This window comes from Microcaecilia unicolor, chromosome 1, assembly GCF_901765095.1.
Source record: "Microcaecilia unicolor chromosome 1, aMicUni1.1, whole genome shotgun sequence".
NCBI classification, from domain to species: Eukaryota; Metazoa; Chordata; class Amphibia; order Gymnophiona; family Siphonopidae; genus Microcaecilia; species Microcaecilia unicolor.
Genome location: NC_044031.1, coordinates 234,449,544 through 234,467,030, shown reverse-complemented (window position 1 = coordinate 234,467,030; position 17,487 = coordinate 234,449,544). Strand labels below are relative to the sequence as shown.

At 39.5% G+C, this 17,487-nt stretch overlaps 1 protein-coding gene across 1 annotated transcript in view; it reads right to left on the bottom strand.

Annotated features, from left to right (window-relative positions):
• Positions 1-17,487, bottom strand: part of LOC115471141 (dynein heavy chain 5, axonemal-like) — a 766,968-nt gene that overhangs the window by 690,368 nt on the left and 59,113 nt on the right. Inside the window, 5 exon segments of the mRNA XM_030204834.1 lie at positions 1,515-1,654; positions 7,180-7,335; positions 8,669-8,758; positions 13,348-13,521; positions 17,385-17,480. Coding sequence (XP_030060694.1) covers positions 1,515-1,654; positions 7,180-7,335; positions 8,669-8,758; positions 13,348-13,521; positions 17,385-17,480 — 656 coding nt within the window.

The window sequence follows — 17,487 nt, the reverse complement described above, 5'->3', positions numbered from 1 at the left end:
AGCTACAATGTAGTAAATTTAAAACGAATCTGAGAAATGTTTTCTTCACTCAATGTGTAATTAAACTCTGGAATTCGTTGTCAGAGAATGTGGTAAAGGCGGTTAGCTTAGCGGAGTTTTAAAAAAGTTTGGACAGCTTCCTAAAGGAAAAGTCCATAGACCGTTATTAAATGGACTTGGGGAAAATCCACTATTTCTGGGATAAGCAGTATAAAATGTTTTGTACTTTTTTGGGATCTTGCCAGGTATTTGTGACCTGGATTGGCCACTGTTGGAAACAGGATGCTGGGCTTGATGGACCTTTGGTCTTTCCCAGTATGGCAATACTTACGTACTTATGTACTTATATATATACCAGCCAAATTGGTCATTAAGATCAGCATCTCAGAAATTACTTGATATTCTATCTTATCATGTAATACGTTCTGATGAGTACAGAAGTAAGATTTGTTTATATTGCTGGTCCAGTTTATTGTAATAAGTTGTCATTTCAAATTAGAAATATTACAGATTTTAAAGAGTTTAAAAGAGAATACAATACTTTGCTGTTTATGCAAGCCTACAGTTGGGGCAATGAATGATGATTAATCTCTGATTTGGGACTTTGATTTTTTAAGTTAGTCTGTTTTATTTTTCTTGATAATGTTAAAATTGGTTTTTTATATATTTTGTATTTAATTTTGTAATCCGCTGAAAACTATAGATCAAGCAAAATAAAAGGTTTTAAATAAATAAATATAAATAATAGTGGCTAACTATTGCCATTATATAGATACATTTTAAGGCTGCCCTTGCCCAACCCACAATTGTACAAATAGCATTGTGCTGACAGTGATTTAAATAGCCCTATATCATCCATATAACTTTTGAAAATCAACAGATAAGTCAATAGTGCCTTTGCCTGCTACTGTTGAACATGTATTTGGTTTTGAATATTAGCTTGTTTGTTTTCAATAAAACATCTATACACCACCACTGAGGAAGAATCCCAATGTTGTGTACAAATTATTGTATATTTGTATATTTTCTCCAACTTTATGTATACTCCCAATTGATTGTATTGGCTATCTTAATGTACTCCACTTCAGAACCTTCTGGGAATTAAGAAGATTAGAAATATCAAAGATTAGGGTAGATTAGATTAGATGTGGTATTTTGTAAAATACAATAAGCTAAAGATTTCTCTATACAATGCTGATAAAGTCCAGAAGACATTTTAGCATCCATGCTGAGGACAGGGAAAGACTGTCAATTTAAAATATTTATTCACAGCAGGATTCAGGAAAGACACACATCACATATCTCTGAGAAAAACTGATGAACCCTGAATGCCCAGCTTGCCGCTTCACTGCTTCTTTCTACTAGGAATGCCGATCAACCAGGCAACTACCTACCAAACACTTTCTCTTATTTTGCACTTATGGAAAAAGTCCAGAGTACATAAAGCCCTGTCCATGAAGTAAAGTAAAGTAGGTCAAGAAAACATGGAAGAATTTAAAAGAAAGTCTACTAACTTGATTTGTTGTTTTTTGATTTGCACTTCATTTGCACACATGCTGAGCACGTCTTCTGGAACATCAAATCCCATTTTATGCAAGTATTTTGTTTCATAAAGTACTTCAAGCACCATGGGGTCCAAATTCACAAATATTTCCTAGATGCGAATGGAAAAAAGAATGGAAAGCCACAGTGACCTCTTTGCCACACATAAACCATAGTTCTTTCATAAGCACTCTGCATAGCTACACACTTGTACATGTCAATGAGTCCTGAATCCAGACATTTACTATTGGAGAACATGTTATTTTCATACAATGATGCTGGCAGACTGCACTGCAATACATAAATGAGAAGCACATTATTTATAGAAGAGATACCAACCAACTTCTAGTCTTCCTTGACACTTTGGGGGAAATTTTATAAAACTTTATCCATGTGTAAAGCCTAATTTATATACAGAAAAGTGCTTTTATAAAGCTATGTAATAACATACACCTATAAAAAGTGCAGAAAGTATGTGCCTACTTGTACAAAATCTGACCATAGGCATTTCTAGAGTTTGGGAAGAGCAGAGATGGAGTTGTGGTACGTATATGTAATTTGTAAAACGCACATATACATATGTACAGTACACTCACAAATGTACACTTTCTTTGCAGCAGATATAAATATGTGTGTTGGAACTTGTGAACTACTAGGACTGAATCTAAAAACCTATTTTATAAAGACACGTAAACGGGCAATTTCAAAAGAACATCCAACTCTGAATTGGGATGTCCTGCTCATAACGTCAAAAAAAAAACCCTCATCTACTTCACAGCCATTTTAGAACAGGAACAACGTTGGGATTTCCTGTTTGAAAATAAACAGCAATTTTCCAAAATGAAATGTCCAAAATATGAACACCAAAAAAGCAGGCACAAAAACATTTGTCTGGTATCATTTGTATAAAAATGGCCAGACAGACGTTCCTGCAGACCAAAGGGGCAGCCTATTGGTCTGTGAGTGGACTTAAAATAATGGGACTCAGGTACAAATCCCACTTCAATTCCTTTATATGTTGTGAGTCCTCTAGGAACAGAAAAAAAAACTACTGTACCTAACGGTCCACCACTACAACAGCTTTCTCACTTGCAGGTGCCTTATAAATTCAGGTAAATCTATACCAACTCGAAAAAATCCCAAGGGAGAGACAAAGCTAATTAACTGGAGAAAAAAGAAGTCAATCCCAAATACTTAAAAAGTTTTGGGGTAATGTCTACCATAGGAGCCAACTTTTCAAAATTATTGGGGTGCTAAGCCCAATGAAAATAACCCCTCCCTGGACACAAACAAGGAATTTTCTCAATATTGGGGGTGCTCAAGCACCCACAGCACCCACAGAGTCGGCTCCAATGATGTCTACAGAGGACTACACCGAAAATCACAAATGTGATACAAAGCAAAAAAATCAATATAAATTTTGTGAGAGTTCACGGAGAGCTCAGTATAGGCTGCACCAGCAACCGAGCACAACTTCAGTGAGTCTAAATTCAGGTACAGTAGGTATTTCTATGCTCTAGGAGGGCTCTCATATTTGTACAGAAATAAGAGTTAAAAGTGGGAGTTACAGCTGGGTCCTGTTGTTCAAAATCCACTGCACTGACCACTAGGCTACTCCTTACACATGCTTGCTGCTCTATTAGGAATGGACCTAATACCTGAAGCTGTTATACAGCCTGGTATCCACTGTCATGTTCACTTCTTAGGGGAATGGGAGGAGTCAGCAACCACTGGGAGATTAAGGAGGGGTCAATGCCTTCATCCCTCCAGTGATCAGCTGCTCAGTCAGGGCACCTTTTTGTATTTTTAAAAGTCCTTCTTTTTTGCCTTGGATGTTTCTTTCCATTCCATTATTGCTGAAAAATGTCCTAATTTTGGGCTAGCTCAAGTACCACCCTCTTGCTATTTGGATGAACTGCACTGTAAAATGTTCAAATTCCGCCTTTCAAAAATTGCAATTTGGACATTTTTGGCAGATGGACTTTTTTTGACCATTTTGAGACACCCATCTGCTTCAAAAATGAGTGTCATTGTTGCCTATGAGGCCTTTATAAAACATAGACTTTAAATTTGACAAGATGAGACTTGTCTGTGTTGCTTTTCTGGACCTCAGCAGAGAAACTCAATGGTCACAACTTCTTATTTCATAATGAATTTCTCCCCCGTTTCATCATTGGTCCATTTCTTGTAACCGATTTTTTGTAATGCTATTAAACTCATATCTTCATACCACAGCTTAGTAAAAAGGCCCCTTAGAAAGTGGAGTCACAATTTACATACACATTTTATAAAATATGTATGTACAAACAGAGTACAATCACAAATTTACATCTTCTTTGGAGCAGGATGTCAGAATTTGTGTCCTAATAAAGCTGGATATGGGAACCCAGTTTACAGAGATACATAGATGCCTATGTTGCTTTCAAAAACGGATCGATAGATCAATAACAAAGGTACCTTCTTGGACTTCTCACATAGGTATCCAGGGGTGGCCCAAGACAATCTGCCGCCTGAGGCAAGAAACAAGCTGCTGCCCTGGTTCCTCAAACGCCAACCCCCGCCCTTCCTTCCTCAACCCCCCTTCCCAAAATTACCTTTTCTTTTCTTGTTTTTCAAAAGAAGGTGGTGGCAGTGACTCCCATAGGCTGCCCTGCCACTGGTCCCAGCTCCTTCTCTCTATTGCATGTAGCCCGCCTCTCTGATGTAATTTCTTGTTTCCTCGGAGGTGGGCTGCCCGCAGTAGAGAGAAGGGACTGGGACCAGTGGCAGGACAGCCTATGGTAATTGTTGCCACCGCCTTCTTTTGAAAAACAATCAAAGAAAAGAAAAAGGTACTTTTGGGGAAGGGGGTTGGGAAGGGAAGGGTGGGGCGGGGAGGCGATGCTACCTCACAAGTGCCACATGAAGCCCCTGCCACAGGTGGCCTAATGGTAGGTATCCTCCTATAAGGTATCCTCTTATAAAATCAAGTCCATTGAGTATATCTAGTTTCTTAAATCTTTCTAAGCACATAGGGCTGTCTCTTGTTTTATCATAGCTAACTGACGGGCCCTTTTACTAAGGCGCTTAGGTGCCTACAAACATCAATTTGGAACTACCGCCTGCCTACCGTGAACCCTGGGCAGTAGTTCCATTTTTTACACGCATCCGATACGTGAGGCAGAAAATATTTTTTATTTTCTACTGCGTGGCGCTGTCCGGGCGGTAATCGACAGTGTACATGTGCTGACAATTACCACCTGGTTAACGTGTGAGACCTTACTGCTAAGTCAATGGGTGGCAGTAAGGTCTCAGGCCCAAAATGGATGCGTGCCACTTTTTATTTTGCCACATATCCATTTTCAGCCTAAAAAAAAAGCTTTTTTGCAGGCACGCTGAAAAATGGACCTGCGCACATCCAATACCCGCATCTACAACAGCACAGGCCATTTTTCAGCACAGCTTAGTAAAAGGACCCCTGAATGTGTCCCCCATAATGTGGAAGTAGTTCTCAGATTAGTTTATGAACGCTTGAGGAAAAGCTACAGTATATATTGAATTACTTATCTCACTAATGCAGAACATTTCATGTTCCTCTGATGTAATTAAACACTCACTGCTCAATGTGCTTAAATTTACGAGTTACAAAAATATGTGACCAGAAGTTTAGTGAATAAAAATTATTATATTCTATGTGAGATATGAAAATGCCACCTATGGGGTCCTGATAACTAGATGTCATTGCATAAAATGGGACCTGTGTTAAAATAGCATGAGTTAGTAGTAAAATAACACATCTTAATGGTAGCCCACGTTAATAACCATGCTCCTGAGCAACTTCACACCATGAAGGCAGCTCAGACTAAGGCCAAGAATTAAAAAAAAAAATTACCATGCTTCAGTCACCACACGGTCTCGTTTACATCCACTTAAAACTAGTCAGTGGTGAGGGGGTGGGGGGTAGGGGTAATGTATAAGAAAAAGAAATAAGAAATTGTGATAAATACAGCATGGAAGAGAGTTATATATTTAGGGATTAACAGAGGGTCTTTGAAAGAGATTAAGAAGGTTTGCATGTATATACAAAAAAGGGACAACATTCCTAACTCATTCCCATTTCACAATTTGTCTTGCCCTCTCTGCACACCAAACAGGACCACTCTTTTCATAAACAAATCTGTGTACAAATAAAAAAGCTTTGTTCTTTAATCATAATAGGGCCTGGCAATCTGTAAATTAAAACAACATAGAAAAAATGTCCAAAAGAAGGTAGTTAGAGGTCTGGAGATAAAGAAACTTTTGGCTAGAAGCTTTCAGCCTTTCTCAGGCTCACATCACATAAGAAGCAAGTCCATTGTTATCTACTGTCTCTCAAGTAAAGTTCAAGTATACTGAAGTGGTGGGTGAAGCTGAGCATCCATGGTATCCTAAAGAAATAAACACAATTGGAATTGTATTCAATGAAAGTAAAGCCAGGACTGGTTCAGCCTGCCCTCCATGACCTGGAGACCATCTATTAACCCTAGTAGAGCAGGGGTAAGCAAAATATGACCAGCAGATCAAAAACAGCCATTAGGTATCTTTCCACTAGTCCTTGCAGCCTTGTGTATCCTGTGGCTCCAGTGGTAAAAGGAAATGACTGCCCCCCTCTCTTCCTCCACAGGAGCCCATTGGACCAGCAAGAAGTATGTCTGATTAGTAATCATATATAAGGAGAAAAAGGTGTGATAACAAGTCTTCACCAAAAGAAGGTATTTGATGGGAAAATACCAAATTACAGTTTATCCACATTTTTTTGTTGAGGACCTGTTGCAAAGTCCAATTATTACATGTATAGCACCTTGTCTTTTCATACCTTATTGTGTCCCACGTGACCCATGAAACAGACAGCTTTCCCGCCGAAACATGGTCCCATATCAGGTCTTGTTCTGTGAGGTGTTTTGTTAAATAAATATTTACTGTACAGATCCACAACTGTAATCTGGAAGTCTTTGGTAAACCCCTGCTCCTTTGTGCTTATTGGACTACACGTAGAGGTTCCGATTTCTGTTCTTTTCATTGGATCATATATAAGGACAGCCAGGCAGACACACTCTTGCTGGTACAACATTGAGTGTGTCCTGTGTTTACTGCTAATCTTACTGCCTACTAGAGTATTCTACCCTACTGTGCAGTGTGCCTAGTACCTGCTTCATGTCTAGTTCCCTCACCACAACTGCACTGTTCCACCCTTCCTTGGGCCTGGCAGCTCCTTTTATGCTCCCACCTAGGGGAGGTTCTGACACTGCCACTGTGCTTTGCTGGCCTGAATTCTTTTTTCTTTTTATACTCCATATACACAAAGTAAAATATGGCCAAAGAGACAGAGACAGACAGACATACAAATCATCCACAATATTCCCTTGTACTATTATTTGTAAAACATGCCTGAAAAGGTGAGAATATATGAATTTGGAATTTGAAAATTATTAGCTAGGTAGCAAAGGTTGACTGGCACCAAGGCAGAGCATAAGCACACACTGTTTTTCAGCAAGTACTGCCATGCTGATTTCTCTCTTCATTTTCACCCTATTACTCCCATATCTGACTTAGTATATTTTCCCAACCATTATCATGTTCAACTGTCATTGACCAATTGTTTCCGTCTAGTACTTTTACCTTGGTTTCAGGATGCCTCACCAGTAATGAGGAATGCAACCCATTCTTAGCCAGGTCTGCACATTTACACCATCCTCTGTGATACAGAAGTTCAAATTCCATAAGAACAGCCGCCATCTTGTTGTAATTCCGAATAACATTTTTCATTTCCACACTCTAGAACAGCAAGATAACAAGGGGACACATCAAGGAAAAATGTGCGCAAGTTGTGAGATGTCAACAAAATAAAATCTTTGTCTTAATCATAAATCAAAATCAGAGTCCAATATAAACAAACAAGCAACCATAAATGTTCTAGACACTTGTCTAGATACATTGCAAAACCAGCATGACCAGCACAATGAAAGCAGGCTCCAGTATCAGATCTTTGTCTGTGAGCACGGTCCTAATTGTACTGCACAATGAGGGATACAGCAGTTCTTCACCTGCAGAAAAGACCTGCAAAATTGTTCACCTGAGGGCCCTTTTATTAAGGCATGGTAGGCCTAACACGGGTCTACCACATGCTAAAATAGCAATACTGTGGGATGCGCTGAGGCGTCCTGCGGTAGTGTTCCACTTAGCGCATGCTAATCCCGTGCTGAAAAAAGTTTTTATTTTCTGGAGCAGGAGGCGTGCCCATGGGCGGAGAGTAGGCGTGCTTGTGCCATAGTGTGGGCACACAGTGTGCTACCCGATTAGTGCAGGAGTATTTCCTGCCTCCTAATAGGTGGCGGAAAGGGCTTCCAGAGGTAATGGCAACATGCTAATGGGGAAATTAGCACATACTAGATTAGTAACTACAAACGCACTTGGAGGTAATTTCCCTTGGTACAAATGCACAATGCACTAGACACAATGCACAATGACTAGAAAAGTAGTTTCCCTACTTTTCTAGTCATTGGAAATTAGCACATAGCCATTACAAAAAAATATGGCAAGGCAGCCATTTTACCACCACGCTGAAAGTGGTCGCAGCATGCGGAAAACCCATATCCTTACAACAGTGCCAGCCACTTTTTAGCATGGCTTGGTAAGAGGACCCTAGATATACAGGTAAATTTGCACATGATGCAGCTTGTATATGCATAGCTTTATATGCTGTTTGAGGAAATGCTCCCAAGGGAGGGTTGTGGAACAGTTTATACTTATGTATATATTTTTGAAAATTCAAGTGTAGGCATATAATTTAACCCAGTGCAGGGTAAGTGGTACAATTTTTCAAAGCAGAACACATGTACTTTCATTTTGAAAATTTGGTAACACCTCACAGAAAAGTTTTTACCTATGCACACAGTTCTAAAATGACCCTTCTATATATGCCCCCAGTGTATATATAGCATGGAAATTCTAACATAGCAGATATATTTTAATACCACATCCTCCTGAAAGTCAAGATACAAAACTTAACAACTATTATTTGCTTACTAGAACATTGTGTTATAATAGATATTGTTCTCATGATTTACTGTTATTGCACACACACACGAAAAATCAAATACATCCAAACCTTTAAAACCTCAGGTCTGGCTTTGAGGAATTTCATTGGCTGATTAATTTTCCTGAAGAGCTGACGAGCCCACATAATCTTTCCGGTTATCTAAAAAGGTCAAGAAGATTACAAAATCTAGTTAACGTAAATTACATATTAGCATAAATTAGATACAAACGTACACATAGATCATTCCAACATACATATTGTTCTTTTTTATGCCTTTCAGAGGTGGAAGTGCCTTTTAAGAAGCATGAAGGGATAATCCCCTTGAGATTTCTAGCTAGGTATCCAGATGGGATGTGCCCAAGGGAAGAGCTAGATCAGAATCCTTAGTTTATTGAAGGTCCCAGTTTTGGAGAGGAAGTATATTTTTCTGGTCTCTTCTCTGACAGGCAGCAGCAAGCAGTTCAAGCTTATAAGGCACCTCCCAGATCTGAAGGCAAAAGAAAAAGGAGAAGGAAGGGACAAAGAATCAGGATAAACCCAGAGAAGACTCCAGAAAGGCAAGGAGATTTGAAGTGTGCCTGGACCAAAGGCATTCCAGAAGAAAAGAAATGGAAGAAAGGAGGATTTTCCCAGAGACAAATTCCTGTTGCCAAGTTCAGTGGGGAGCCCAGTGGCATGGGACTGTGTGACGGGATCTACATTGCCCCTGTCCCTTAAGGAAACTCCCTTCAATAGTCGGGGCCACCTTAAGAAAGATCTTTTTATAACTAGCCAGGGCCACCTTAAGGGCACAGGTCCCACCGTGGGAGGAAGTGAGCAGGGCGGGGCAGACTTGAGACTGGGAAGTTTAAAGGGATGAACCAGGCAGAGGTTAGGGAGGCTGGGCAGAGGTTAGAAAGGCCCCAGGAAAGAGAGAGAGGAGAAGCCCAGCGTATGCAATACATCTAATGCTGTGATTGGGCTGAGGTAAACCCTTGTTGTTAATTGATGGAGCCAGACCTGACCAGTAGAACAGAACTGAAAGACTGTGTTTGGGGAGTGGCAACCCCACAGCCGGGGACTGTGTTTGAGCCTGTCAACAAAGGCTGGCTTACTGCAGTTTGCTGAAACCCCTGGGGTTTTTCCCATTCTATGTTTCGGGCTCTGTGAAGAAACAGTGTCTTCTTGGAGGATGCTGTAACGTTTATGTTCACAGAGGTTCCAGTAAAGTTGGAGTTCATAACACCTCGCTGTGTGCTGTGGGTTTATGTTTAGTGAAACCCACCAATTTGCACAGAAGTGGAGAAAAGGGAAAGAGTGGACAAGTTGCCAGAAAAGTAATGTAGAATAGAACCCTGAGCAGGTAGTGCAGTAAGACCTTAGAGAGGAGTTGTTGTCCTCCCTCCCCACTACACCATGCTGTTGGACCCATAAAAAAAATAAAACCTTGTTAATACAGTCCTAGAATCCATCTCCAAACAGGGGGTTCAATGGGGTGTCCTTACTTATATGCTGAGGCTGATGTTCAAAAACATGTCTTCAGGAGTATTTTAAAAATTCCTGTAATGCAGTAATGGTGGTATATCAAGAATGAGAACAGTGGAGATGACCAAGAACAGGAAGTAGAGTCAAAGCCAAGGTGACATTCACCCATTTCAACAGAAAGTGATGGAAACTCCAATAGGCTCCTCCCCTCACCTTTAACAGACAGTAACCATGTAGCATTCCTTCCTTCTCAACAGAAGGCACTAGGGAACCTGAACTCTTCCAGAAGAAAATAATCCATAGGAAAATTCTCTTTCAAGTGCTTTATTTCCCTTTCAAAGTCAATCTGCAAGGGCTCCCCTTTAACTCAGGGTGAATAATCATAAGACATCTGTTATTTCGTCCAAGGTCCCCCTCTGAAGTTTTCCCTGGTAACATGTCACAGCTCTGTTACCCTCCTTGTGCCACCTGGCAATCTATCTGGGGAATACCACTTAACAAACAGGCTTCACAGGATATACAAACTAACCATTCAGAAGGCAAATCTTCTCTCACAGACTATACCTTAATTAATCTGAAGGGGGTATTCTTCTTGCACCAAACTCTGTAGCAAGCACTCTTGAACTCAACCCTCCACTAGGGAATGTGTGGGTCAGTTATCTGGCTTCCCAGGATATGCAACTTAACCATCGTAAATGCAAATCCACTCCAATTAACTTCTGCTAACCACTCTGTAGGTGTTACTCTTCTTTCAACAAACAAGTCATTACACTCTCTTCAACTGAGCCCTCCACTGGGAGATGAGGGTCTCAGATAAAAACGGCCACCACCCCTTGGTCAGGACTTCAACTTTACAATCCTGTCCTCCACTCCCGACTGTTAACATCAGAGTCTTACTTCAAGACTCACAGTGTTCCCGCCACACTGTGGTCAAATCAAAGTTCCTTTTCCTTCCCATTATTCTGGACTGCAGGTAAGTAATTTGTCTGTCTTTAGGGATCCTCCTTTGTGATCCAGGCCCCGGGGCTTCCAGCCCGTCTTTATGGATCCTTTCCTTTGGTGACCAGTCATCAATTATTTGGCATCCTTCATTCTTCTTGGAGGGCCCCTTCTCCTTGTGCTTCTGCTCTCTTCCTTGGAAAAGGCATTTGTAAAGGGCTGCTTCTTACCAACCCCACCCTTCCTGGGCACCTCCTATATTCTGGAAAAGGTACAGAGCCTTCTCCAATGGGCTTGCCTTCTGAAGGAAACTATTCCTATCTTCTGCCACGAGTCCTCCTCTTTTTATTTAGCACAAGGGTAACCTCCGCCCCTCCCACTGCCCAGCTGTGTCAAAGCTATCACTGAGGCAGGGCTCCCCCTAGTGGCCTCCACAAAGCAACACAAGGGCCTCCACCATTAGAATGCCCTCTAGGGGTCACTACCCATCTAAGCAGGCTTCTTCTACTCCTGAGCGCCCTCTAGTAGCTCCCTTCAGGTCATTACAGCAGTCTTCCAACATAAGAGCTCCCTCTAGTGGCTAGGTCCGGTTGAGGCATGTCCTATATTTATCACAATATATAAAAAGAAGTCTAAAATACAAATCATAAAATTTGATCTACTCATTATCAATATACTGCTCTATACAGATTATTATGCTTACAAGTTACAAAAATATCTTAATAAAAACCATCAGAAAAGAATTAAATGTATAAAAATCTATAAATAACAACTATAAATTAATCCATAAAATGATGAATGAATAAATAAGTATCCCCCAATAAATAATATTTCTGTAAATAAATAACAAAATGACTAATCGATACATACTCAAATCAAATAAAACATTGAAAAATAGATAATTGTAAAATCTACATAAAATAATGTTTCTTTAAATAAATAACATGATACCTAAGAGGTGCACACTTATCATTGCCAAATAGATCATTGAAAAGGACAGGATAGACAATGCATAAAAGCCTATGGTGTGCACCTAAGAGTCAATGTATAGCTGCTGTGTTGAAACATGCTGAATACCATGGCATAAACGTCATATGCAAGTAAAAGCAAGATAGAGACGTATATATCTGAAATGTCATAACATCCGGATACATATCCCAGATTACTCGCCATATCAGACGTAACACAACATATTGAATAGTTTGAAGTTTCTTAAGTGCTTGTTTTGAAGCACTTAGATAGATAATATTACAATGGAGTGGAGGAGTGGCCTAGTGGTTAGAACACTGCTCTTGCAAGCCAGAGGTGGCCAGTTCAAATCCCACTATTGCTCCTTGTGATCTTGGGCAAGTCACTTAATCCTCCATTGCCTCAGGTACAAACTTAGATTGTGAGCCCTTCTGGGACACAGAAATATCTAGAATACCTGAATGTAACTTACCTTGAGCTATTACTGCAAAAGGTACAAGCAAAATCTAAATACATAAGCATTAAAAAAAACACCAGTGAAATTCACTAGCCATACAAATAATGCATACCATGATGGAAAATAAACAAAATGAACCATCATGCCAACAATACAAACATAACATGTAAGCATAATAATCTGCATAGAGCAGACTATTAATAATGAGTAGATATTTTTTTGTGTTTTAGATGTCTATTATATATATTATATATATATTTTAAATATATACATTCATAGATGTTTTTTAAGGTCGTACTTCTTAAGTTCAATGTTAATTTTAATTTTCAGATTTTAGACTCCTGATACAGGCCTGTATTGGCCAAAACACGATTCGTGTCAAGTCATTTTAAGGTCAAGAATAAAGATCTTTTGGCATCTTGGCTTTGATTCTATTTCCTGTTGGTAACCTCCACTGTCCCTTTTCTTTGCTTGGACACCCATGGAAGCGATTTCTTCTGTTCTTTTCTTGTTGGTATATCAAGAATAAAATAACCTAACATAACCTTATCTGGACAACAATAATTCAGTTATTTATTTACAGAGACTTCAGATACCGCCAAATGCCAAAAAATGGCTTTAGAGCAGTACTAGGACAAAGTCAGAGGTGCTCTCAGCATATAATTTTAGTTTACTCATATGGTAATGATGTTCAATATTGTTCAGTTAAAGTTAACTGGGTAAGTCATGTCATACAAATAGTTGGCCTAAAGTTACTTGGACAACTTTAACTGATTATATTCAACTGCCAATAAATCTGATTAATCCTACTGCATAAGTGGTTAAAGTGAGCTGGTCAAAAAACATCTGAATATTGGCCCCATTACATTATTTTTAAAAAAATAAAAAAAATTCTAGCAAGCTTTAATTTCATTCTTACAGGTGGTGCATTCCGGGGAGCAGGAGGGTTCTCCTTCTGTTTCTGATAAAGTTTTCGAACCAAATCTAAGTCTCGACTGTATCTCTGTAGGACCATGAGGCACTTTTCAGTGAAATCAAGATGGTCCTTACCAACACGTTCAAACTTCATTAGAAGTCCCAACATTTGCTCCGTCTGGATTAAAATAATAATAATAAGAAGAAGAAGAAACAGATAAAAAAGCACATTACAAAAAATGTAACTTCAGTTATATACAGTACACAGCATGGTATCTACAAGAAAGATGTAGGTAGAAGTCCTGCTGCTGAAAAATATTTTTAACATACACCCTCTGATGTTCAAAGTTATTTAATTGTACAGAAACAGTCGCTGATTTGTTAAATAGCATATCGGCGCCTAACTGTGGATATTCAGCGGGAGATATCTGGTTATCTCCTACCAAATATCCACAATTAGCAGCTCACCACTAACCGGCTATATCGCATGACTTGGTCACTTAGGCACGGATATTCAGTGCTTAACTGGCTATGTTCAGTGGTTAAAATAGGCCGTATAAATAGTAGGCCTATCTTTAACTGCTAAAAAGTTAACTGGTTAGTGCTGAATATTGGCTTAACCAGTTAACTTTTTAGCGGTTTTAAAAAACCCGGATATTTAATGCTGGTTGCCGGAAACAGCCTGGCACTGAATATCTGGTTTTAACCATGGTGGCAGAGAGAAAAAGCGCTGCCCACTACTGGCTGAATATCAGGCCCACAGTATTGTACTTGTCTATATTCAGGGCAAATCATTTCACCCTCCACTGCTTCAGGTACAAATTTATTTCTTTGACACTGTTCCCACCCAGCTTCTCAGCAGTATTTCTGCTGCAGCCATCCCCTCTATTTGTCACATCCACAGCCTATCACTCTCCACCACAATTATTTCTGTTGCCTTCAAATATGCTCTAATAAAACTGCTCTTCAAATACCTTTCACTGGACACTACCCAGTCTAACTACAGTCCCACTCCCTCCTCCCTTTAGCATCTAAGGGGCCCTTTTACTAAGCCGCGTAGGCACCTACACATGCCCAACACGTGGTAATTTCATTTTTTACACGCGTCCGCTACATGTGCAAGAAAATATATTTTATTTTCTGGTGCACAGTGAAAATTGGACGGTAACTCTGACTTGACATGCGTAGGCGATTACTGTACGGTTAACGCGAGAGACCTTACCGCTAAGTCAATGGCTGGCAGTAAGGTCTCAGACCCAAAATGGACGTTTGCTAATTTTTATTTTCCCGTATATCCATTTTCGGCAAAAATTTTAAAAAGGAGTGCTGAAAAATTGATCTGCATGTGCCCAAAACCCGCACCTATGTAGGCCATTTTTCAGCGCACCTTAGTAAAAGGACCCCTAAATGACTTTTGCCTCTGCTGTCTTGATTTTTTTCTCAGCTAATTCTCTGTTCACTCCAATCTGGTCTTTGCCCTCAGCATTTCACAAAATCAGTCCTTGCTATTGTCTCCAGTTTTCTGTTTATGACCAAAGTCAAGTACCTTTACTCATTCCTTAGTCTCTGTGACCTATCATCTGCTTTTGACACCGTCAATCACCAACTACTCCTTGATTCTCTAGGCTCTCTTGGATTTTGGGTCTCCATTCTTTCTTGGTTCTCTTTTTTTTTTTCTCCTGTCATATGTATTTTTGAGATTAAATGAGTTTGGTGATTTTTTAATTACTTTCCAAAGCATTATCCACTGGTGCTGCCTATTTAGAGTACCGGACTGCTTAGGGAGTTTTTGCAACATTATTGCAAAACTAACTGAGAGAAGCAAGGATCTGAGGTGCCTAGCTCAGGACCCCAGTACATAGATAGAAAGAAGACAAGAATATCAGAGGAGTGCTTCCAGTCCAATGACTTTGAGACCCTATATCTTGTGCAATGACTAACTTTGGAGACACATGAAGTTGAGACATATAGAACAGACTAAATGGGTAGGACAAACACTGGGATAAATAAATGAGTGGCTAAATTGAAGGCAAATTGTATTACAGTGAATACAGTATATGGAACTGGTCTTAGTTACACGGCAAGTTAGTTCAGATGCAGAGTGAATGGACAGTCAGTCACCACAGGCGATAAAGGCTTGGGAGAACAACCAGGCTTTCATCTGCTTCCTGAAGCAGAAGTAGTCTTGAGTCAGGCGTAGCTGTTCTAGAAGTGGGTTCCATAGTGTGAGTGAGGGGTATTTCTGAGAAGGTTCACTGGTGGCTGTCACATTGTGCAATTTCTTTACTTTCATTTCATGAGCATGTAGTTAGGGATTCACTTTGAGAGGTCTCTAAGGTGTGAAGAAATGACTGAAAGCCTTGAAAAAGTGGGTCAAATTTACATAAACCTTCACATGTAGTGACTTTGCAAAAAAAAAAAAAATCAAAACTAAACTTTTTTGCATTTCCAGATGTTTTGCACTATTTTTCATTTGAAGTGCTCTTTTGCAAAGTCATATGTTCTGTATGTTAACTAGTATGCATTATCACGTCTTAGCTATAGCCCTTGGAAACATCCATTGAATACCTAACCAATTCATCCTTTACTAGTGAATATGGAAATGTGAGAAAATATAAGGTGAGGAAATGACATTTCTCCATTATTCTCTGTTAGCAGTAGGCAATGGCAAAAAGTCAGAATGATGTCTGAGTGCACAGTGAGAGGAACAGCCAGTAATAAAACAACAGTGACAGTGTCTCTGTACAAGCTCCTTTGCAATCTCATTTTGAGTACTCTGTGCAATTTGTTCTCCTCTTTCCTGCTGTTTTCTTCTATTTTTATGATTATGTGACTGTAAACCACTCTGATATACTATAGCAAAACTGGTATTAAACATAAACATATAAACAGGATGGAATCGGTCCGGAAAGCAGCTAGTAAAATGGTAAATGTTTTTCATCGCAAGCATATGGCACCAGTCTTAAAGATCTCAGTATGTACACTTTGGAAGAAAGGCAGGAGAAGAGCAATGATAGAGACATTTAAATACCGCCAGGGCAGGAGGTGATCCTCTTTCAATTGAAAGAAAGCTCTGGAACAAGAGGATATAGGTTGATGGTAAAAGGGGATAGAATCAGGACTCAAAGGAAACATTTCTTTACAGAAAAGGTAGTGAATGTGTGCACTGGCCTCCCAGAGGAGGCAGTGGAGATAAGGTCTGTATCTGAAATCAAGAAAGCACGGGACAAGCACAGAGGATTTCTAAGGAAGAAGAAGGTATTTTAAAGATTCATAGTTGATATGAATGGGTACACTGGATAAGCCATATGATGTTTACCTGCAGTCATTTCCTAGGTTTCTACATAACACATTGAATGCTAATTAAACTTAGTTGATGTTGAGTCATATACGCACTGTATGAGCTTTGTTACAGATGCTGGAAAACAGACTGTGAGTAGATGCTTCTGGGAAAATGGTTCTTTGTTGGGCTAGCAAAGAGGTTCTTTCAGAGAGCCCTCTTCTAGACCAGGGGTTCTCAACCCAGTCCTCAGGACACACCTAGACAGTCGGGATTTCAGGATACCCACAATGAATATGCATGAGATAAATTTGCATGTGCTACCTCCATTGTATGCAAATTAATCTCTTGCATATTCATTGTGAATATTCTGAAAGCCTGTGTGTACCGAGAACTGGGTTGAGAATCCCTGTTCTAGATATTCACCCATCATCCTTAATCTCCAGCATACGTATATTCGCTATTATTTCACTTTTTAAATAAAACTTTTCCTGGGTACTTACAGTAACTTAGTCTATGTTTAGGCTGGAATAAAGCAGATTTAGACTTACTAGAACAGAAATATTCAAAGTGGATTCTACAGAACAGTCATTGGGAATTTCATTTAAAAATACCATAATGAGCATGTTTTATTTAGAGCCAACAATGTTTTTGCCTCCTTAAAAATCTGGTTCTAAGAGGCACTCAAGCCATCTGATACATGAATGGGAAAGGAGAAAAGAGGGAAATTTTATTTTGCTACATTCCCGTTCTTTACTCACAGTTAAAGGTTTCGCAAACCAGGAATCCACAAATGCTTGCAGGGACTGGTATAATCCTTCGATTTGGTTCTTGAATTCAAGATAGTCATTATCAAACTATAAA